Below are 23,816 nucleotides of genomic sequence, written 5' to 3' on the forward strand. Positions count from 1 at the left end.
CATCAAGTTGCATCAATTTGCCCCCACTCAGTTGATCCAAGTGCCTGTAAGCAATGTACCATCTCCCTTACAACTTAGCTACTTGTTCACATATTCCTACTGAAATTTAGCTGCCCCGTGAGTAGAAGGACGTGTGCCCAGTGTAATGAGGAGGGTACAGCTATTCTGTGGACTGAAAGCATTTTTTTTAAAAGCACGAAGATCTCAGTACCTTGGTTCTTACTCAAAGTTGTGCTTTACTTATCCATTGGGTATTAGCAGTTATGGTTTTCTTTTTCTTTGTATTTCTTTTTTTGGGGCGGATATAGAACTTTTATTTCTGGCAGATGAAATGTGAAATTGTCCCCAAATCAGGGTAGTAATTTTGATATAAAAAGGAGGCAATAAAATACTAAGTGTATATGATGAATGACATTAAAGGACCAACATCAACGCCCCAGTCAGTGACAGGCAGGACTAAAATGACAAAAATGAGCATGGCCTCCCTTTCTTTGAAGATGATCTAGAGCCAATATCAAGCATCAAGAGCCCCCAATCCCCCAGAAAACATGCAGGCATCAAAGCATGTAAACTAAGCTGCTGTAGTGTAATTGAGAACCAATTTCAGGACTGGGTTTCACTTTCAAGGAAATTGGGACATGTGGCGTTGTAGCTCAAGTGCACAGGAGCTGAAAATGCAGAGCAGGTCCAGCTGATCTGTATAAACCCAAAACGGCCCTTGCTGAAATGATTATGCCTCAGAATACAATGAAATACATCTGATGAAGGAGAAAAAACAGGGATTGGTCACTTGCTCTGATCTTTGTTTCCACATGTAGTTTTAAGTGAAGTCTAATTGCCTCAGGTACTCTTAAACAATTAATAAACTTAATTACCTAGAGAGTATGGATGTGTGTTTGGGTAGCATATTAATTTCAGCCAGTTCTTTTCTTTGATGCTGAAGATGATCACAATCTCCTGAGTAAGGCATTAGAACAAGCCACTAGAACAAGCCTTGCACAGCAAAAATGAACAAAAACATGCAAATACAACTTAAAATGAAAAGAAACTTGCAAATGCTGCTTTATTTAATTCTTACAATAGGGAGGCACTTTTACATTAAAAAAGAAGTGCAGAGGTTTCATTATTAACTACAAAACCTTAAAATATTATTCCATGAAAACAAAGAGAAATAGTGTCTGTGTGACAAAGTGATTGGTTTTTCCTTTAATTTCTATACAATTTATTACATTGAAACAAACAAAACCTTAAAAAAAAAAAACCTAAAAAACCCCAGCAAAAAACCTTTTTGTTCCTGCAGGCCAGAAGCATTTAGAACACTGATGACACTTTGCTTTGTGTTCCTCATCTCTTACTTTCTGTGCTTGTTGTATGAGGCAGAGTCTAACCCAGGGGCTCTCCAGGATTAATGGGTGCCACAGACAGATTATAAATAAAGTGATCATGCGTTTTATTTGATGTCAAAAGTCTCAATTCAGCTCTGCCTTGCATGCAAAAACCTGCTTGTTTCAGTCAAGTTATTCTTCAGCTGAGACCTGCAAGCAGAGTGTGTGTGCTGGGATGATGGAAGAGCGGTGAAGGATGACTGCAGGAAAGGATTTCCCCTCCATAGAGTCAGAATTCCAAGCCTGTTTTCCATGCCCTCCTAGAAAAGTGACCCAGTAGCAGTGGCAATGAGCCCCTGGGTGTCAGCTTCTTGCTGGGCAGACTGGGAGGCTGTACTGGGTGAAAGTTGGGAGCAAATCCTGTATTCCTCTACCCAAGTGGGAAATGAAATTCCCAAGTTCAGCCAAAGCAATAATAACACTGAAAGATGGGCTCAGATTCTGCAGCACTAAGCCTTGCATCTAACACTGGAAGAAACCTCACTGATGTCACTCAGAGTATCCCTGGAGAAAGGCAGTCCTCCAAATGAATATTGTCACAATCCATCCTTCTGGACATACGTTTCCCCTTCAGTGTCTCAAGTGAAGACAGCAGAGCTGGGGTCAGGAATGGTGGCAGATAAATGTCTCTGTGCTTGATGGATGAGAGGATATATTTATACCTCACAGCAATTCTCTTGCTATTTATTTGGTATGGGGTTAACAAAACCGCCAGGTGAGCTGCACAGGGAGGCTTCTGGTGCTGTGAAAATGAGCTTGGAAGTGGAAAGAACACTCAAAGGATGTTCAAGGAATATTGGAAATGCTCAAAATCAGCACACCTGTAGAAAGCAATACTTTTCTAATTACCCGTTGGTTTATTAAAGTTGGCTGAGCAGAATATGGCTTTACATTCTGATGTTACTGGCAAAATTCAGGCTTTCAGTGGCAGCAAGGCTCACAAAGAAATCTGTTCTGGAGCTCTCTGAAGGCAAGGTTACCCTAAATAAAGGGACTATGATGGATCATCAAACTGCTTATGTTGATTTGATGGAAGAAGTATTAGCTGCAATTCCTTGGTTTTACTCAGCAAATTCCAGTTTGATGTCCTGTGATGCAGAGCTCCTCCCTTCAAGCTACTTCCTCTGTTTTGCAAAATTGCCTGGGGTGTATTTTAACTCACTTTGAAAGTAAATGGCCTGACCTGATCCAGAACTCTTTCCAAACTCTAAAGCTGGGTTCTAAAGACAGACAAATTAAAGCTGGTCCAGTATAACCAAAACTATTTTCAAAAACTGAGCTACTTTAAGAACACTTCCATTTTGAAGTTGCTTTGCCAACGTAGATACAACCTGTAAACATATTCTCAGGGAGTCTGGGCTATAGATTCTAGGGTATTTTTTTCCTTTACCAAAAGCACATATAACAAAACCTGTAGAGATTTTTCTTTGCATGTTAGGCTTGAAAAAGTTTAATAACTCTGGTTTCATTTAGATTCTAATACATTAAAATGATTTGCAACTTGTAACTTTGTGCTGATATATGGAATATATGAAATATAAAATTCTTTCTAAACAGAAATTCCTAAACTTTCTCTCCAAGCTAAATGTGTTTCAAGGACATAGCATGAACATGGAAGATAAATCTAGCTTTAAGATTTCCCACTGATATATAAAAGAATGTTTTACAAAATTTTGATCTTGATTGTCTCTTTCCAGCTGAACAGAGAGGGTTTTTTTCCTACATTCTGTATTAAAAGGGAGAAAACCACGCTGATGCTTATTTCCCTGGCACATCTTGCATGAAATAATGCAAGCTCCATTATGGCATGAGACTAATTACACAAATTATATCTGAAAGAAAAAAAATAGTTTAATTAAGATGTGAACAGTTACTGCATGATCAGTGGGCACGAGTGAGATCTGATGTCATTGTGTTTGGAAATAGCTTCATCCAGATCCAGCTGTCTGCTGTTGACCTTCACCTCCATGCAGCCATTATAAAATGCAGTCACTGGTGTGGCACCCAGAGGAACATCTGCACAGAAACACATTCGGTTTATTAGGCGAAGGCATGCAAATTCCTATGGATTTTTCACATCAGTCAAAACATGGGGAATACTCCACTCCCCATCCATTATTTAGCCACAGGAGAAAAGGAGCAATTTGGCAGGAAACACTTGAGTTCCTCTCCCTTTTCTTTAAGATCAAGATCAAGTCAGCAAAGCTGAGAAAGGCCAGTAAAATGTTAAATATGCATTAGATGGCTGTTCCCATCCAGAAACTGAACTCCAGGAATGTTTTCCATAGTAGCTTTTCCTGTATTAACAATAGTGAACCAAGATTTTGTTTCCTGGAGCCCAGTGCTCTTGTCCTGAGCTGCAAACAGATGTTTCTGGGCTTGGAGGTCACACAAAGAACTGTCTTGCTTTTGCCAGGAAGCCACTCTAGATTCAAATCTGCAGCTTCTCACTTGGGGCACCCCTGGGAACTTCACACATTTTACTGCTTCCAGGTGAATTCTCTGTGAAAGACTCACTTTATCTGCTCCTCATTTAGGTATTGCTTGGCTTAGGGCAGCATCAGATCATAGCTGTGCTTCCAGGAAAGAATATGTGAAGTATAAAATCAGGCAGGCATTGGTCTCAAATCTTAGAGTACAACTAACTTCTTAGGTACAACCTAAGGCAAGGCAATGCAAGCACCTTCAGCAATTAGAATAAGGGTGATTAGGAGCTGATCTCAAAGGAACCCTCTCTTTTTTCAGGTGTTAATCACCCTATCCCTCCTTAGGAGTTAGATTTGGCTATTTTATTTTGCTGTAAACTGAAGTACTGCTGTCACAAACCCATGAAGTTTCGTTTAACCTGCACTGATTGTGCTGAAATAACAGGGGAATACTTCCACCACTGTTACTACTTTGTGGTAAGGGGTTATCAAAAATGGGGACTTACACAAGGGGTTTTTAAATACAGAGGCTTGCTTTGGGAGAGGGTTTGGGGTTTTTTTATTGTGTTAATTTGCATGTTTAAGATACCTTTTAAAACTTAAAACAGAGAGGACAGAAAACTGAGATTAAGCAGCAGCAAGTAACTATTACTTGCTTCTAATCTCTTTAAGACACCTGAACAATGCAAAGCTCTGTGGCTCTGTCGATTTCTCTGTGGCTGGCAACGTACTAAAAAAGAATCATTTAATCATCACAAAGATGAAGAGGCCCAAGAAATGACTGAAATTTTAGTTACTGTGCCTCTGTTAAACTGCTGAATCACCTGCACTAAGTAAACATTGACTGATTCCTTGTTAGTTCAAGACGTGTCATCAAATTTGTAGCATTTTCTTAGGAACTGTGTTTCATTTTCTGTAAAATAATAGAGGATGCATAAAATCTCTACCTGTAGCAACACTGTAACCATGGCACCATTCCTCTAGCAATTTTCAAGTTTTAATTCAGGTTTTGAGTATTTCTCACCTGGAGCAGTGCTATTTTTCCTCCTGATTCAGCCTGAAGTCAAATTATTTATACAGAAGTATGTGCACGCTTCCTGGACAAAATAATCCTCGCAATAAGGATAATGTTAACATTACGTCCCAATAATGTCATTTTGAAGCTTGGTTCGAACAAAATATTTGCTGTTTCAACACATTCTATCTCATAAAGATTGCCAGTCATCTCTTGTGCAGAGTTTAATTGTTGAAACCATATTCCTGACTTCCCCTTCTGGGCTCCTGACGCTTGGATTATTTGCGAATGTTTGCTTTTCTTACGTTTTCGATGCAGTTCCTCAGTTGTGCCAGATGGTGGCATTTCAGAAACGTGCAATGCTCACCCAACTCAAAAATCAAGACAATTTCCAAATTCAGACCTCTAGAGAGAGAGCCATATCTTAATGTCCAAATAATTTTACTGTTGCTGGCTGCCTCCAAAGCTGAAATGACTGGAGGAAACAAGAGACACTTGAGGGGAAAAAGCTAAGCTTTTTTTATAATTGTAGGCTTTTCCTAGCATGGGTAAGGCTGAATACAATCAGGCTTGTAGAAACAATCAAATTAATGAAAAGAAACAGGCCTCACCTGGCAGGCCACCCAAGTAGGTGACAACATTTGCCATCATTGCTTGATGCAGAGTGGAGAGTTGCTCGGAATTGCTTCTGTCTGTGTGTGAATCAACAGCCAGTTCAAGTTCCTGTCTGGTCACTAGGAGTCCAACCTGCACTTTTCTGGGGGTACATAACTTCTTTGATTCCAGCTGTGCAACAGTGATGCTCCCAATGGTCACAGTGATTTTCTAGATGGAAGAATGGTAGGTCACCAGAGATGTCACATGTAACTTTAATAAATCATTATGCACCAGGTTCTGGTGCACTTTGTATTTGCAACCAGAAGAAAATATTAAAAACTGGTCCCTTCAGGTGGAGAAGCTGATGTGTAACCATAACTTCTGATGTTGAATGTCATTCTCTAAATTAATAAGTGAGAATATTTTACAGGGAACAACTCTGGCCACAGTTATGAGGTGAAATCCTGTTTCACCTACAGTTTTAAAGGTACCCAAGTGTTCACTACAGGTTCTTATTTTGGGAGAAAGCCAAAATTCTGATTAGCCATGGTGCATGATTATGCTCTATCATGGCTGATGTAGAGGGATGTAAATGGAAACATAAGGACAACAAAAGCTGTTTATAATTTGGAACTAACATGATGCCGTTACTGTATACGCTGCTGTCATACACAGTGTTTCTGCTGTGGGCATTTGGAAGGAAAGGTTAAAGAAAACATGATGTAATGGATCTGAGCTCAGATTATATAATGTAATCTCCCTGGCATGAGTGATTAGTGCTTAGTCACTACTCCAGCAATCATTAATAGAGAGATTTTCTGCACATTATTACACGGCCTAATTTTCAAAATCCTGAGGCAACCAGCTCCACTGCAAGTGTGAGTAGCTTTTCTTTTAGTTTGATTTTTCACCTGGCAGCCACTAGGAGAATTGCAAGATCACCTGTGAGTCAGAGGAGTTAGAGTCCACTATGGACAATGCAAGAGGCACTGTTTCATTAGAAACCAAGGCAAACATAACACCAGTATCTGTGGATGGGCGAATAGTCAGAGTCACATTTATTAGCCAGTCTTCAGCACTGTCAAGATTATCTGTTTTAAAGAGAATAATTGAAATTAGTAAATCCACCTGCTGATGAAAAATTAATATGGGGTTAAAAATTAGTATTTAATCTCCTCCCTACTGTGGAAAGATTAGTGCTTATTTTTGAATTTACAAAAAGAACTATAATTCTAAAGAAACCCAAGCAAATCAAACAAACAAAAAAAAAAAACCCACACCCTTTTAATGACTTTTAATCCTGGATGTTCAATAGTGTCCAACCTTTGCAAATAAACTTCCGAAAGTAAAGCACTCCAGAAACTGAACAGATGACACTGCTGGGATCACAATTCTCATTCAAGCAAATTCCTCACAGAAGTTAAGGGATGCAGTTAGTGGATGCAGAAGTGTAAAGCTTAGTTTGTGTGCCTTTTTTATTTCCTTTTAAAAATTCATCAGCTCCACTAGTCCAACAAAAAACTCAAGGATAGAAAAATACTTACTATAGTTTATCTGGAATGCTGCCATTCCAGTGCCAGGGTAGAAGGATCCTCTCTCCACTGCTACTAAACAGTGTTTGCTTTGTTTCTCTTGAATAACTTCATTTACTCCTGAATGTCCCTGATTCATCAGGTTCCAGGCCCGGATACAACCATCCAGACGAGGGTTAATCTGTAGCAGGATGACAGCATTGGGGGTTTGAGTCCAAAGTTGGCTTCAAAATGTAAATAATGAGGCATTATTTTACACATCAGCTTGCTTCTGTGTAGTCAGTACTAGTCTTATCAATGCTACAGGTTACAGCAGTAATGCTGGGGGAAAACAAAGGGCAGGTATTTGGTATCTCAGCCTTCAAAAGGTATTTCTGGTTTAACATTTCCCACTTTGCTGCCAGGGATCTAGACAAAAAGAGATTGCATCACTTTTAAAGCTGGTGTTGTGACCTAGACAAAAGGACAGCAGATTTTCTGTAGCTGAAAGAAAATGATCACTAGCAATGCTCCTTATTCAAAGCTTTATGTTTATACCAAGGTACAAAGAAATTTCTGGAATTGTTTTTTCTTGGATAAAGGGATGTTATTGTATTGTTCCATAATTTTTTCTCTGCTTTTTAGCAAAAATTGATTTTTAAAATTAATTTAAAAAAAAATTCTAAACTCTCTGTTGAAATTGCCCATTAGTTTGAAGGCTCCTGGACTGTAAAGAAGACAGTTGCAAGAATTTGACTGTACCTGTTCCTGAGACTGAGAGACTGAAAGAATCATGGGCCTTGTCCAGCCCAGGCTGTTGTAGAACCTTGTAAAAACGAAAGCTCCCTGTGCTGCCTGCACAGTGAATGCTGCATTTATTTAGAGCTTAGCAAAAGGCAGGACCAGGACATGAATCACCCTGAAATGCACTCTCAGCAACAGCAGTGGGGGTGATTTAGGGAATCTAAGGCTATATTAGGAAACAAGCTACAGAATCCTCAAAGATTAGACCAGAAGTGCTGTGTTTTCACAAGTGAAGCCTCAGTGAAGGCAGACTGAAAAGCTTCACACATGTTTATTTTCCAAACAGTGGTTTAACAACCACATTTTCATTTTCTAAATGGCTTCCATGCCTGGCTTGCTTCTTCTGTGACTCCCAGAAGTGTAAAACTGAACAAAGCATGATCAATCAGTATTATTTTTATTATTATTTAATTACCTGTTTAACAAGAGCACCGCCCACTCTGCGAGGTAATCCTGCAATGTACACCTTGGTTTCCAAGAAACCCTGGGATTGTTTAAACAGAGTTCCTGGGCTGTTAATACTCATCACAGCCTCTTTAGCTATTTTTACACTGATGCTGTGTTCTAGTTCTTCAACTGATATCTGGAATAAAATACAAACAATTACATATACACACACACAAAAATGTAGAATATTTTAAAAAATAAATACTAATCATGTAAGCCTTATGAAGCATAACTAATGTTTCTTTAAATATCTACCTTGTAAAAGAGTTTTAGTGCAGGCACTATTTAAACTGTATTTAAACTTGATACAGGACAGTTGTCCATATCCAGGGACATGCACAGGAGGGTAACAAACAAAATCTAACTGATATTAAGAATCTGGTGTGCTCTATAGATCGTGAAAGCGAGACATGATTTTCATCTCAGGTGTGAAGGCTTGAAAAGCAAGATGAAATTTTGGTCTAGTGGATGTAAAATTTTCTCTAAGCATATAGTTTCCAATGACTGTGCACTTGACCATGCAATCACAGTTTTGAATATTCTGCCACTTTCCTTTTCATGTTTAAATTGCTACATCGATAGTAAGAGTAATTATCTTTTCCTCGATTGTTAAAAGGTAGCAGAAGTTCCTGATGCAAGGCATTCCTGTGCATTTCTTGGTTGCTTTTTAAATCTGGGATTTGAGTGCATAATTTTAAGCCTTTTAGTAGTTGCTCAGTTCCTCTCTACTTTATTTATCAGCATCTTCCCACAGTGAGTACAAGGAAGGGAATGGGAGAAGGAAATCCGACTTACTATATGCCACAGCCCATCATTAATGGCTTTGCCTCCACTGGTGACCTTTGTTCCAAACTCATTCTTGAACTGGATCTCAATCTTGCCCTCCCGAAGAGCCAGCAGGATCCAAGCTGAGTTGTCCAGGGACTCTGCATACAGGATAACGCCCTCTGCGTCATACGTCCGGAAATCAAACTCTGCTGTAAATCTGAGTGGTGAAGAAGGAATCTTAATAAGAAGACAGGAAAGGTGAAATACTGTACAGCCTAGGATAACTCATTAGTAGGGGTAGAGAAAGGTTCACAGATAATTACTTTCGGTGTCTCTGTATCTGAGCAGTTGTTGTTTTTGCAGTTAGTCAAAAGCAGAATGGAACATAAGCCTTGTTCACTCAAATCCAGTGAGAAAGTTTTCAGGTTAACACTCTAACCTGGAATTTGAAAGAACCTTGGTGCAGCTCCCAAATCCACTCTGAGCTTTACTTGTGAAGGATATCCCACTCCTCTGAGTAAGAAGAGAGATGTAACATTCCTATTGCATTTTGTAGGGATGCAATGCAGACAAAGTAGAAGATCTACGATGTGATTCAGTACAACTGGGTTGCCAAGTGTTGTCCTGAAAGAATTATAACCTAGAAATTCACTCTGCCTTTTATATGCTATTCTCTCATTTGAGGATTTGTTGGCTGGATCTAGGTTGAATGCGTGTATGTAGCAAAATTAGGATTTACTGTGCAGTGGAAGAAAGGGGAGTAGAATAAAAAACAGACTTTGGGACTAGACAAAACAGATTAAGGGTGAAAGGAGAAAGCATTTAGAAGCTAGGGTTTGCCAAGGCAGCTGTAACTCAGAACTGGGGTGGCTGCCCCTCGCAGTGCTGCTCTGTGTCCCTTAGATGGGGCTGTCCCTCGCCAGACACACCAAAAACTGCTCTGTATTTACACCAGACTTCAAACGTTTATCATCTCAGAAAGCTCTTCCAGGACAGCGTTAGTGCCCAGTCAACTTGGAACAGTGGCAGAGGACAGAGTTCTCGGTATTTATGTCCATCTGTACGGTTCTGAGGCTCTGGGGATCACCAGCTCAATAGCTGCTGCTGCTGTTACCTTCCAACTGTTTGGTCACTAAGTCAGGGAACGCTGCAATTCCGGCTGCTGCAGCAAAGAACTCCAGGAGCAATAAAGGGCTCAGTGCCACGGGCAGTCGCTCTGACAGCTGTAAAGCAAATCCTCCAGCTGGTGCCCTAGACAGGTGCCTCTGTGGGTGTCCTTGGAACACTGTGTGAAAGGAAGCCCAGGGAGGGGCAGGGGGACAATGGCCTGGTTTTGTTGCTCAGCAGGATGGGCAGAGCTCGTCCCAGCTTCTACCCAGAGCAGGGGTGAAGCAGCAGCAGCATCCAAACTAAAGCCATTCCCATGTATAGCTGCATATACTGTAACAATCTTCGTGTAACTTCTGATTTGATAGTTCTAAATGCCTCCCTGTTTATTCATTCATCATATAAAGGTATCTTATCCAAGGGGGAGATGGTGATATAATTCAGGCACACAGTGCATTCTTCCTAAACCGTCAGAAAATTAATGGAAACAAATGTCATTCCAATGCATACTTGTATCAACAGCAAATGCTTACCTTGTGACATTTGGCAGTTTGAACTTTAAGTAGAGAACAGGAATTCCTATAAATTGCTCTGCCAGGTAAAGCAGTTGATAATTCTTTTCAAGATTCAGTGGGATACACTCAGTAACAGACTGAAAATGTTAAAGAAGAAAGGTTTTTTTGGTTTGTTTGAACTTGAATACCTATATACAAATGAAATGGTGTGGTTTTGCTTTTGCTTGAAACTTCCATTATTTAAACTGCTGGAGCATAATCCAGGCTGACACACAGCTCTGGTGGATTGAAACCAATAATTAAATATTTAGTTTTTGAATTAAGAATTCCAACTTTCCATCAGGCACTTTTCTTTCACCAGGGATATATGACACCCACCTTCAAATAGCAAGCTCTGTTATTGAAGTTCTGCAGAATCTAAACCTGCTCAGGTGTTAAAGACAAATTAAAGAATCACGGTGCTTATGGACAAGTAGGAATTTCAAAGTCTCTTTGGTCAAATTTGAATCCCTCAGAACATTCTGTGACTGTCTTCTACTCTGCCTTTGCTCTTTCTGATGCAGCAGTTCCATTAGATATACAGGTGCTCTTCTTGAATTTTATGGCTACTTCATTTTATGGCTGTTGGTATCACCAGTCTTTAGATTGAACATATTTTCAGCAGACTGAATCTTTTTTCCCCCAATTAAAAGGCATGAAATTAACTTCCAGATAGAGAATTAATCACTTTTGAACAACAGTACTGAAAATAAGAGCATCTTCCAGCCTCATTACATCTCACCATTTCAAAGATGAGCAAAATGAAACAGAATGACTGCCAAGTGTTGTTCATTAAATTTCAGAAAGTACAAACAAGACCTAACACACAGATGCTGGAACTTGTGTCAGATCTTGCTCCTGCAGTTTAAGCCAAATTTTGTTATACTCTGTTAGAGGTGTTTTATTGTTGTTACAAGTGCTTTATTGTTGGCAGTTATCTAAGCTCACTTCAGATAAAATCTCAGACTGCCTGAACTTTTCAAAGTATACAGAGAACCACTGACACAAAAATCCTTGGACTTCAATCCTTGAATCTGGATTCTCTGGAGTTCCAAACTTTCTGCTCCTAAGAAGTGTAAATTTTCAAACTGATCAAGAGCAGCCAATTTTGGCTGCAGGATGTTCTCCAATGGGCAAGAATCACTGACTGCTTTTCCTTAAGCTATGGCAGATGAGAACTGTGGAAAACAATCCAATGGGTTTTTTTTTTTCAATCCAAACAGAGTAATTCCAAAATAGTGAGTGAAAAGTTTTACACAGCCTTAGGAAAACTTGGGAACATATGGACAAAAGGAACATTCTGTCTCTGAGTAGGCTGAACAGGAATTATTTCTTTGATAGGAGAAAGCTGAGGCTTATTTTGGAAGCAGCAGGGAATAAAGATGCCTGGCTAAAGCAAGCTGCTTTTGACAGGACTCCTGTAAATGAGCATGCATGAACTGAATGGAATCCAAATCCCTATGGCTTTGTGAGCCAAAACATAGATCAGAATCCCCAGCATTTTCTCAGGACTTTTTAATCAGTTCTCAAATAGCTTCCTATTTTCCTTAATCTAAGCTATCCTCTCATCAAGGAAGACCCAACTTGCTGATTTTCCATATGGAATTTTACGTAGCATGGTTTTACCTCACAATTCTTCATGTCCTTAGAGAGCTTGAACCCTTTCTTGCCATCACAATAGCATCTGTAACTTCCTGGTGAGTTCACACAGAGTTGAGCACAAATATTTTCAGCACATTCATCAATATCTAGGGGAAATTAAAGCAGACAGATTTTTTTTTTTTTTTTTTTTTTTTTTTTTTTTTTTTTTGTGGCATGGAGTGAAAACTAGCACAAATGAACGGAATAACGGACAAGAGAAGTTCTCTGGAATAACATGAATCCAAAAGGTGGTTTAGTAATCTGATAGAGGCCTGGAGTGCAGAGCTGGAGACAATTTGGTCTGATTTCTGAGGCACAAGGTGGCTGGATAGTGAGAGACCTCATAAATTGCTACCACAGATGGAACAAATCTCATTCTGGGTTTTGTCTCTTCCTTTCCTTGTAAGATACAATGAGAGCTCAGATTATTAGAAGTATATATGGCAAATACGTGAAGAAAGGATGCGCTTTATAAATATAAACCCCAAATAATCTCAGGGCAAAATACCTTTTAAAATAACATACAATGATCGCCTAATGACTAAGTTTCAGACAGCATCTACTTGTGAAGAAGAACAGTCTGATTTGAGCTGTGATTTAAGCTGAATCAACTAAAAGAACTTCATTTTGTATTCAGTAGGTTGTGCAAAATAAGTAATTTAGAAATGAAAGGCCATTTAAACAGTCAACGTAAATTTTACATTTCTAATATAGAAACAAAATCTCTCCTTGACAAGAGACTCCAATGAGGGTGATATGGGCTTCAGATTAAAGAAACTGCAACATTTATTCTGAAGCAAATAGCCCTTCTAGAGGGAAGAAAAAATTCTGTACCAATGCGTGCATTTAAATCTTTAGTTTTAAGACTAAAATATTTTTTTTAATGTTGCTTGGAGGAAGAGAGGTTAGGAAAAAGATAACAAACCCTGTTCTGTTCAGAATATAATTCTGTTCAGGATAACAAACCCTTCAGTCTAATAGTATCTGTCATCATAGAGATAGCTGTGCATAAATGTATGTAAATTCAATTTTCCTAATAAGCATAATTGAGTTTAGCCACCTACAAGCAATGTGACAATGAAAAGCTCATGTCATTTAGTATTTCTGTAAGGCTACATTCCTGTCAGGCTGCACAATCCTGTCCTTAGACAGGATTTGGTGACTCATTTAATGTGGTTACAACAAGGTCTAAAAGCTTAGCAGCATAATCCTCCTGCTAGGGAGGTAAGACTTTCCCTGCTGGAATGTTGTCATCTTGCAACCTCCTGAATCCATGCTCCAGTAGAAACAAAACACTTAGGTGGGTTGCATCAAATTGAATTTATCTGAAGGAAACCCTAAGAGGAGAAAGAATTAATTGCTGTGGAGTTTTTCTCACTTAGGTGCATGCAGGAGCTGAAAACTGTCAGTAGTGCTTTAATCCCATAGTAACTGGACAAAGAGCTGACACCTGGATATGTAATCACTGCCACTGTGCAGAGCTTTGTCACAGGAGACTCCAGGAAAAGCCACAGAGCAAAAGATTCGTGGCCACCAAGAAGCTGCTTTTGTGTCCCTTTGAGCAGTAATATAAGGCAGCTTTTAAAATAAAAACCAGACACCGATAGGTTTTTCTTAAACTGACAGTGTAGAAGATTAGTCTTCACTGCAAAACTCTAAGAGCTTTCCTATCTGTTTATAACTGAAATTTAATTTCTGATGTGCAGTAGACAGAAACTTTAACAAGCAGAGAGAAATAAAACATATTCTAAGGCAAATATGCAAATATTTTCAGCACTGGAGAAGTTATGGTCTTTATATGAGTGACCTCTTGCTATTTCATTGCTAGCTATCAATGCTTTTCAAGTGTGCTATAATTGTTACAGAACTTTGGAAATTTTTAGTTTCAGATTTTCATTTCAGGAGAGACTCTTCTGGAGCAGCTCCTTTTTTCACAGTTCTTTCTCTGGATATTTAGGAATAGTTTTATTTGACATTTGAAGTCTTTAAAAAAAAAAAAACAAAACCTAAAAAAAATCTTTAGTGAACTTGCCATGCTGTCATGTAATACAGCCTGACAACCTAATAAACAATTAATTTAATAAAGAATATGAAGATTAAGAAATACACCAGTAGATGAGGAGCTGAGTTTGGTATAGCAGTGGATTAAAAGAAGAAAAGGGGAAGGGAAAGATGAAATATATGAAAAAGGGGGAGCTGGGTGCAAAGACCCACCTTCACAATTCTTGGAAGTTGAATTATATGTGTAGCCTTCTGGACATTCACACTCATACCTCCCCTGGGTGTTTTTACAGTTGGCTGCCCCACAGATGTTTGGATATAGCACACATTCATTTATATCTAGAAACACAAACAAGTTATTAAAAAACAACTCCCATTATTGCACACCATTTTTCTTCCCAACCTTATCCAACATTGCACAAACTGAGTGAGGCTGGAAAATGTTCTTGGTAGCTCTGCCATGCTGTCACAGCAGACTAGAGCTACGGTAAGAAAGATTTCCAAAGGGCTGTAAAAGACACTTCTGCACACCCCCAGTGAAAAATTTCTCTGCCTGCCTCTCTTTCCTATCTCTTCATGCCTTCTGTGGGTAACAGGGAAAGGGATGCATGTCTAGGAAGGCAGAGAGAGAAACTGGCTGCAGGTTTCCCATAAACTGAACCAGACTGCATAGTAAAATTCCATCTTAGAAAAAAACATCCAGAAAGACAGGAGATAATCCAATCAGAGGTTCTTCCATGCTACAATCAATTCATGTCAGTTTTCTTTTAATTGGCTATGCTGAGAGGTGTTCAAGTCCCTCACTGTCTCTCTATCTCTCAAACCATTTTAGTGTCTATCTTCTGTCTTGTTTCCAATTTGTCAATGTCATTTTCCCACAATGCAGGTGTCACAAGGGGATTTAGGGTATAGTATCAATCTTACTAAGTGTCTTTGAGACAGAAAATATCAGATCCCTGCGAGTACTTTGCTCCCACTCATGAATGCAGGGATCATTCTGGTTTTCTCAGTGGTTTTGTAGCAGTTGTGGAAACGGCACTGCCTGGAGATTCTGCCATTGGTTTGCTTGGAGTCCTGGAACTGTAGTAGTCACAGTTGCCCTGAATTCAGACTACTTTTCTACAGTTAATAAGTGTATTTGAATTCCTGGTTGTTTTAACTTTGTAGTTGCATGCAATAAAATACCTGAATGCAGTTTATCAAATAATTAAACTAACACTCAAGGCACTAAGGTACATTAGTCTATTTTTATCTTTTATTACTTTTTTACCAGATTTTCCACTATCTTTTCAAGAATTACAGAGGTTCTAACCAATTTATCTGCTTGCCCTTTTTCATAAACCCACAGTTTTCTGTCATTCTGGCATGTCTTTGGAGGTTATTAATTCAGAAAAATATTTAGACTAAAGAAAGTGAGAGTGGAAGATGGCCATCAAGTTGAGCCTCTAAAATTATCTGACATTTTCCAAAACTGTTGTTATAATTTGGTAATAAAATATGACATTAAAATGCAATGAAGCTGTAATTTTTTTCTAGCTATGCAGTAAGAACTGCTAATTATGTGAATTTACAGTCTTTATTTGGAACAGAATGAAGCCTGTAGGCTGTGGACAATGGTAGACACAAGCATGTACAGAAAAAAATTATGCTGGGTGAATCAAGGAAAAATCTTTCTCTCCATTAAGAGATTTTTTTGGATTCATTATTAGTTTCTTCTCCAATGAACTTCAAACTGCAGAAAGAGCAGCACAGCTAATTAGGAGTGATTTAGCCTAAATCAGTGTTTACCAGAGAGGATTTCCATGGTAACAGTATCAGCTATTCCCTTCACTTTAGATTCTTGCTTCTGTATGTTTAAAGGACATGTGAAACTGGTGAGAGATCAAAATGAGCTTTATGGAGCTCCAGTAATGAAGCAGAATCTCATCTGCAGCCATTCCCTCTTTCCTTCTTTACTTCTTCATCAGGTTCATTATTTGGCTGCCCAAATGCCTACAGCGTGTAAGGAATGAGCAGCCAAATTAAACCAGGACTGGATCTTTCAGAGGCAATGCAAGAGCATTTCTGGAACTATTGGATCAAACTCTTCCCTCTCTCTGGTCAGCAGGCACTGTGGTGGCATGGAAAGATGTTCCCCTGAAGCCTCCCTACCTCCACAATCCCGTTTGTTGGAATGCATGAAGTAGCCATCCTCACACAGGCAACGGAAGCTCCCAGGGAAATTGGAACAGCGCTGGCTGCAACCTCCATTGAAGTCCTCACATTCATTTATGTCTATAAAGAAAAGGGAATAAAACTCTCTGCTGAGAAGAAGGCATCAGCTGACCAGCTCACTGAAGCCTTCACATTCATTTATATCTATAAAGAAAAGGGAGTAAAACTCTCTGCTGAGAGGAAGGCATCAGCTGACCAGCTGCAAATACTATTCAATAACAGAAATGTAACCGTGCTTCTGAGAACCAACATCACATGGAACTGAAGGCTGTACCTTCTTCACAGTTCTCTCCTCTCCATCCTGCCTTACAGACACAGGTATACTTGGCTTGCCCATCTATGCAATCCTTATATCCATCTTTATGGCATGGCAGGGGGCTGCACTGGTTTGAAATTTCTGTGGGATGGAAAACATGGAAAATCCTTGTTATTTGGGGTTATTTCTCCTCAAGAATCACTTTAGTCTTTCTTCTTCTCCTCCTTACAGGTACCTGTCACAAAATAGGAAAGGTTTTGATGAATAACATGAAGCACCCCCACAACAATCTTGCTACCCATTCTGTCAGCAAGAATTTTTAAGTGAGTGAGAACATACAGAGCCAGCAGTACTTTTTCTTTGTCAGGCAGAAAACAACTAGAAGACAAATTACTTGCAAAGCTATTTCCTGCAAGATGTGACCAGACTTTGTATTATTATATTTAAAAGATGTATTTCAGTTTTTTAAAGAGCAGTGCTCTGCCCCCATCATACTACTACAAATTTCACTGGAAAGATCAAAGCTTCAAGAATTTAAGATCAGAGAGTTGAGTTTCTCTGTTCAAGAGTGGTCTGACAAATTGGTAATTTATTGCATTACTACAAAGTGATCTGGAAAACATGTTCAGTCATGACCATGTGTAGTGTAATTATTAAGGATTTTTTTTTTTTGCCTTCCATTGCTTTCAGTGATAAAAACAGTGTCAGATGGTTAAGGATAAGTACTCCTACTCAAACTAACTGGAAGTGTCTTTGATATAACCAGGCTGTAGGAGGTTTAGAGAGATGTTTAAACTGCTACAATAGGAAATATGGTAAAAGGGGCTTGCTATGAATTTACAAAAAAGAACATAAATTCATACTGGACCTGTGAATGTACAGGCATAAAAACCAAACATTTGAGAAACATCCCAAGTTTCATGCTTTGGGACGTTTTGTTTGGAATCAGTGACTGTGTTCCAGATAATATTTTGATTTTTGTTTTGATCTTTTTTTGGTTGGCTGGTGGTTTTTTTGGGTTTGCTTGTTTGTTTGTTGTTTTGTTGTTGAAAATTCAAAAATTTCAGCTGGTAATGTAACTATGGGCCAAAGAGTGGTAGAAACAACAATTAACAAGAGGCTCTCTCACTCTACCTGACAGAACACGACTTGCTAGAGGCAAAGGCTTTGGCATAACTGTTAAAGATGTGGTAGAGTACAGAGGACACACTGGGAAATATTGCTGAGTTGGTGTAGGACATCTCTGTTTGCAGAAGAACTCTGCCTTCCATGTTGTAGTCAGGCTGTGTTCCTTTAACTTTAAAAAGTTAAAAGCAGTCCCTGAAACTGCTTTCACTGGAAATGCTCTGTCTCACCTCACATTTTTTTGGTCAATTTCTGGTTTAGATTATTGAGTTTGCCTGAGCTAAATGGTTATTTGTCTCTTTTTGTGTCCCTGTGAACTGCTTTTTAGGCACTGTGTGCTCCACCATCAGCACTTACCCTTGACACAAGCCCTCAGGTCAGCTGGAGAGTCTGGAGTGACTGCAGCCACCCTGAACACCCCTGCTCGATGAGAGGCAAGGCAGCCTGCAAATGCAAAGCCAGACAATCAGCTCAGGGTCCAAACAACTAATTTACACTGAAATTATACCACTTGCTGCATGGCATCTTCAAAGAGCTTGTTCTCACAGCCTGAATTGTAAAACTGGTCTGGGCATGTTAAGGACAGCTGATCATAGCCCAGCCTTCAGAGTCCCTCTGTGGGGATCTCAGCACATAGGACACTCTCTGCATTATAATCAACATGGAAATCATCCCAGGGCTAGGGGCTGAAAAACTAAACCAGTATTATTAATACTAAACCAGTATTACCCGAATGAGAGCATCGCTGAATCATACACTACAGTTGTTCAGGTCGGTATTTTTTTGGTTTGTTTTATTTTGTTTTTGTACTTACTTAAATATTTGGGATAAAAATATTCCTGCAGAAAGAAAAGAAAAATAAAAGCTAAGAAAAATTTCAGGTAGATAAAATGACAGCAAAATACATCACAGAATATATTCTGAGGTATATTGGTATTATAACCACAAAAGAAGAAAAAAGTTACTTTGAGTGACAGAATATAAGCCTGGTTTTTCTATATGACTGTTGTTAGGGCTAAAGCAGAAGTTTATTTAATATATAAGAGACTTTGTGCAGAGATTAAAATACTGCAGTGAACTGGACACTTGCAAAATGAAGGCAATGCAAAGGAGTTGGTTGTCAAAATTACTTTAAAAATCATCTGTTTAAGTGGGAGGATCTTGCCCAGTGTTGTTATTGGGAGCTGTGAATTCCACGTGCTTCTGTCTTTCCCTCTGCAAAGAACTATCTATGTCATAGATACTCATAAAATACTTACAGTTTCAGGATTATTTTCAAAGATTTCCCTGGCTTCTTCCCTATTGCATAACTCTTCAATGCATTCTCTTTCCAGATTTCCCTTCTTACTTTCTTCCATGAAAGAGTTTGCTCGGCGTTTCCTGAGCAGGAACTGAGAGGCATACTGCTGGGGTAAAACTGGGGAGAAACAAAGCAACTCTGTTATTATTTATCTCTTTCTGCAACAGCTGAAAAATTCTGTAAACACTGAGGAAACATGAGAATTCAACACAAAATTCTGAATTAAATGCTTAGTCAGCATTGTTGGTGTTATTGCTTTGAAAAATGCAAGCAAGAAATTCTAGGATTCTGTGTGGGAGCTGTTTCTGATCAAAAAATCCTTAATCTTTAATCTATGCTATTAATCCCTAATAGCATCCATGCCTGAAGCATAATTTACATGTCATACTCATGACAAGATTTATATTTTTTTGGATTCCAGTTATTACAAAGCGAGATATGTAACCAACAAGTAGATAAAAAAAAAAAAAAGCTGATTATATTACTGGCTTCAGTGATCTGCAAGTAAATATTCTGACCCTGTTTAATTTATGTGAGATCAAAATTATGTCTTACAAAATCAGGCTACCTGTTATGTGTAATTAATATAAATGTCATTTTATTTTTCAGTACAGTGAAGAACAAGACAAAAGTGAGAATGCTATCCTGGGAATACCAAGGCAGACAATCTATAAATACATTCACATTTTACAAAGTAAAACAATCCTAGGCAGCCTTCATGTTTTAGACCCAGCATGAGTCATTATTTAATTTTCATGTATCTGGTTACTGTCATTTCAGTGACTTTTAACAAGTGGTGAACACTGAGAAATGACACTAAAAATGAAAGATGTCTACTCCAATGTTCTTTGCAGAGCACACAACACTCTAGGAACAGCGTCCAGATTAGACTGCCTGGTTTAATTTTTGGATATAGCTTGTGATCAAGAGAAAAACGGATGAGCATGACTGGAAGAAGTCCAGCCTGACTGGGATTAAAGAGTGCAGATGACAGATGTTAACTGGAGAGCATCACACTTCCATACCTGCCCCTCATTCCTCAGCCTCTGCGCAACTAAACCTTTCAGAGCTGCCTGGCTGTGTGAGGGCTGGCACACCCGCAGTGCAAATCAGGGGTGATGGCCATCCATATTCATCCCAGCTCCACACAAAGAGCCATCCAAGCATACAAAGTCAATCCAGATCTGCCTGTGACAATTCCTCAAACCCAGGGCACCTTTGTGAGCCCCACCAGCAGCCAAGGACCAGAGAAGAGCTCCCAGTTTCTCTGCACTAGCAGGAAAGAAAAAAAATCAAGGAAGCTGACTAGAAAGAGCAGCTAATGAGGCCCAGAGCTTGAATGGAGACAGATTTAACATTTAACTAAAACCACACCAACCTAAACACACTAAAGGTCTCTATCAAGTGGCAGGGAACATTCTGAAGTGCTGCAACATGGGGTAATGACCTGAAGAAACCTTTGTGCTGCAGACTCCTGAGTGAATTTGACATGAGGCTGAGCTTGTAGCTACAAACTAATCTATTTGCTTTCATTCTGGTAAAACTAATCATCCTGGCAAGGCAGTAAATAAGATTTCCAGAGCATAAGGTGGATGTACCACAGCTCACCTCCAAGGTTTTACAGCACACCTCTATCTCAGAAAGCAAGCTGCTTCGAAATAAAAGAATTGTCAATTAGTTAGACTAAATGCTTTATTTCTCACTAGTAAGAAAGATGCAGAAAGAGCATCCCTCCTGAGGGAAAAAGAGTGGCAATAAAACCAGGAAAATCGTGTATTATAGTGGCTGGGTCTATTTCCATGGGAGATTTCTACCCCCACAAAGATAGCTGTGCACAGGCTCTGTGGTGCAGATGAGGCTTAATTGACAGCTGACTTTAAAGCATCTTGTTTTGACTTTTAGCTACATCACTCATTTTCACAGGTTTCACAGTAAATAAAAGACAAGAAAATTTCAGTTGTTTACAAACAGATGTAACATTTTCTATTTCATGTCTTCAATACAGCGGGGCAATGGCAACAAGTCTTTTCCCCTACATCAGAGTAGTTTGTCCTTCTCTAAAGCTGATTTCCTGAAACTTCTGACCTTAAATAGAACATGCAACTCAGCGCAAATTCCCTGTTTTTTTAATGCAAATATTTCAGTCCCCATGAACAGAATTAGCAGTGTATTTATTAATCTCTATTTCAATTACAAAGATTATGATAGGACCTTTATTAAAAACAAAAAATCCTGACTGCTGCTGCTGCTGCCAGTGTGATTACAGGAAACTCCCGCCCATTTCTGACCCTGGCAAACCAAGTTAACCCTCACTGCACTCCGGGTGCTTCAGGTGGTGATCACTGACTCCCTGTACAATGCCAGAACCCAATTTCCAGATGTGGTGTGCAGCCACTGTGTAGTGAATGCTTATCAAGCATCTAAAAGTGATGCCATTAAAAATGAAGAAAAAAATTGAGGGAGAAGATGAGATTCAGTGGTTTCTTCCAGCTGTTGTGTTGTGCAGATGTCACCACAAACCTCCTTAAAGTGGTTTAACTTAAACACAACTTCGAGCTGCTCACCTAAGACCCCAGCCAAGGAAAGCAGTTAAATAAAACTGAATAAAAAGTGACACCACTGTAGGAAGTGGCACAATCTTGTCTGCACAGCTCCATAACTCCAGTGATCAGAGTATTCTGACAAGCTCCTCAGTGACATTATACAGCCAACAAAATTGTTAGTCACTAATATCTACCTGCAACTTCTCCAAAATGTTTCCCTCACCTGATATTTCACCAAATCCATCTGCACTGAGGCTTGCAGAGGCAACTTTATGATTACCGAATGGTATGAGCTACATTATTAGGCTGTTTTCTCTTCTTCCCCCTCTCCTTCCAGAAATCCCTGGCACTGTTCAGAGCCAGGGATAGGAAACTGGATGATATGGACCACTGAAATTCCGGATGAGCAGGACAGCTGATTTCCTGCTCTTATGCAGTGGTATGCACTGCTATTCCTAAGGCATGCAGCAAGGAGATAAATGGAAACGAAAACGTGACAAAAACAGGAGAAAAAGATCATTATGAAATATTTATTAGAAGGTTTATTTTTAGGCACCGTTAAAAACGTTATAAAATTAACTTTCATCTTTAGATACTGCTCCCTTCCTAAGTCAGAAACTCCAGCACCTTGCAGAATAGTAAACATTCGGTTTCTCTTCTGCCAGTTTAATCATTAGTAAAACAGGTCAGAACCAGGCTTACTTTGAGCTGCAATTTTGCTTGTTTCAGCTATGCTGTCTTCTTTCACTATTAAGCTCAAAGACTTTTGTGTCAAAGACAGAATACTTTATTTTTCATCTGTACGTGACAGCAAGCAGCTCTTACCTAGGCTGAGAGGTCTGAACTTACAAAAAGGATCAGTGCCGCTTGCCTGGACTACACAATAAAGGCACTTTTCTGAGCAGACCACGATCTCCCGAAGGGTGTTCTTGCAAGGGAACCAAGCTCCCTGCGCACACCCGCGGGCGGCTGAGCCGCAGACAGCCCCAGAGCGGCGCACAGCCCCCAGCCCCAGCTCATTCCCGCAGGAATCGCCGCCGAACCCGCCGGCACCGAGGGGCCGCGATGCCCCGGACAGCCGGGAAGGGCCGCCCGCCCCTCGCCCCACGCCGCGGCCCCGCGCCTCCCCCGCCTCGCCTCGCCTCACTCACAGGTCGCCGCCTCGGCCAGGGCGATGGCCAGCGCCAGCAGCGGGAGGCTCCGCGGCCTCATCGCTACCGGGGGCAGCCGGGACTGCGCGGCTGCGGCTCTGCGGGGCCGGGTGAGGCTGTGGGGGCGGGAGGGAGGGGCAGCGGCGCGGCGGGGGGAGGCTGGGCCGTGTCCGGGCAGCGCTGCCCTGCGGGAGCGTCACCAGGGCGCCGGGGACAGCGCCGCGGGGCCGCGGACGGGTCGCGCCTGGCCCGCCCCGCGGTGGGAGGCGGCGGCCGCACACAGCGGGCTCCGCGGGCAGCCCCGGCGGGAGCGGAGGGCGCACGGCGGGCAGGAGCGGAGCGGGGTGGGCGGGCGGCGCCCACAGCCCCCGTGTCTGCACGGTCACCCCCCGTGTCAGCACGGACAGCCCCCATGGCCGCGGGGTCGCCCCCATGGCCGCGGTGTTTACTCCCGGACGGCGCGGGGGTGCGGGGGGCGCGGATCCTCGCCCCTGATTGGCTGGTCCGCCGCGGGCGCCGGGTGAGCCGCCCCCTCCTATTGGTCGGCCGCGGTCACGCCCCTTGGCGTGTGCGTGCGCGCCCTTAATTGTGTCCCGCGTCGGCCGCCGTCGGCCGTCTCCCGGGGTGACGGGCTCGGTGTGGTGTCCCTGCGGTCGTGGGGCTCCCGGTCCGCGGCCCCGCCTGAGCCCCTCGCCGCGACCGGCCGAGCGCAGCCGGAGCGCGGCCGCTGCCACCCGGGGGTGACGCCGGTCCCCGCCGGCAGCCGCCGTGGCCGTGGCCGTGGCCGTGGCCGTGGCCGTGGCGGGGCCGAGCCGGGCCGGGCCGCGCGCGGCGGAGCGCCCCGGGCCCCGCGCTGCCGTGGAGCTGCGGGGCCTCGGCGGAGCCAGCGGTGAGCGGGGCGGGGAGGGGAAGGGCCCGGGGGAGGTGGCGGGGGCTCGGCAGCCTGAGGGCTGACTCTCCCGCGTTAGAGG

General features: G+C 41.3%; 1 protein-coding gene across 1 annotated transcript; it reads right to left on the bottom strand.

Annotated features, from left to right (window-relative positions):
* Nucleotides 1–1,038: 1,038 nt before the first annotated feature.
* On the bottom strand, nucleotides 1,039–22,913 carry PROS1 (protein S). Its single transcript, XM_066340818.1, has 15 exons — nucleotides 22,846–22,913; nucleotides 19,111–19,268; nucleotides 18,666–18,690; nucleotides 18,209–18,295; nucleotides 16,745–16,867; nucleotides 16,408–16,530; nucleotides 14,470–14,595; nucleotides 12,241–12,362; nucleotides 10,594–10,712; nucleotides 8,981–9,170; nucleotides 8,154–8,321; nucleotides 6,968–7,136; nucleotides 6,366–6,514; nucleotides 5,438–5,651; nucleotides 1,039–3,401 (listed from the first exon to the last, which is right to left on the bottom strand). Exons 1-15 carry the CDS (start codon nucleotides 22,904–22,906, stop codon nucleotides 3,256–3,258), a joined length of 1,980 nt encoding a protein of 659 aa, XP_066196915.1. The 5' UTR covers nucleotides 22,907–22,913; the 3' UTR covers nucleotides 1,039–3,255.
* Nucleotides 22,914–23,816: the final 903 nt, after the last annotated feature.

This window comes from Sylvia atricapilla, chromosome 2, assembly GCF_009819655.1.
Source record: "Sylvia atricapilla isolate bSylAtr1 chromosome 2, bSylAtr1.pri, whole genome shotgun sequence".
In the NCBI taxonomy this organism is placed as follows: Eukaryota; Metazoa; Chordata; class Aves; order Passeriformes; family Sylviidae; genus Sylvia; species Sylvia atricapilla.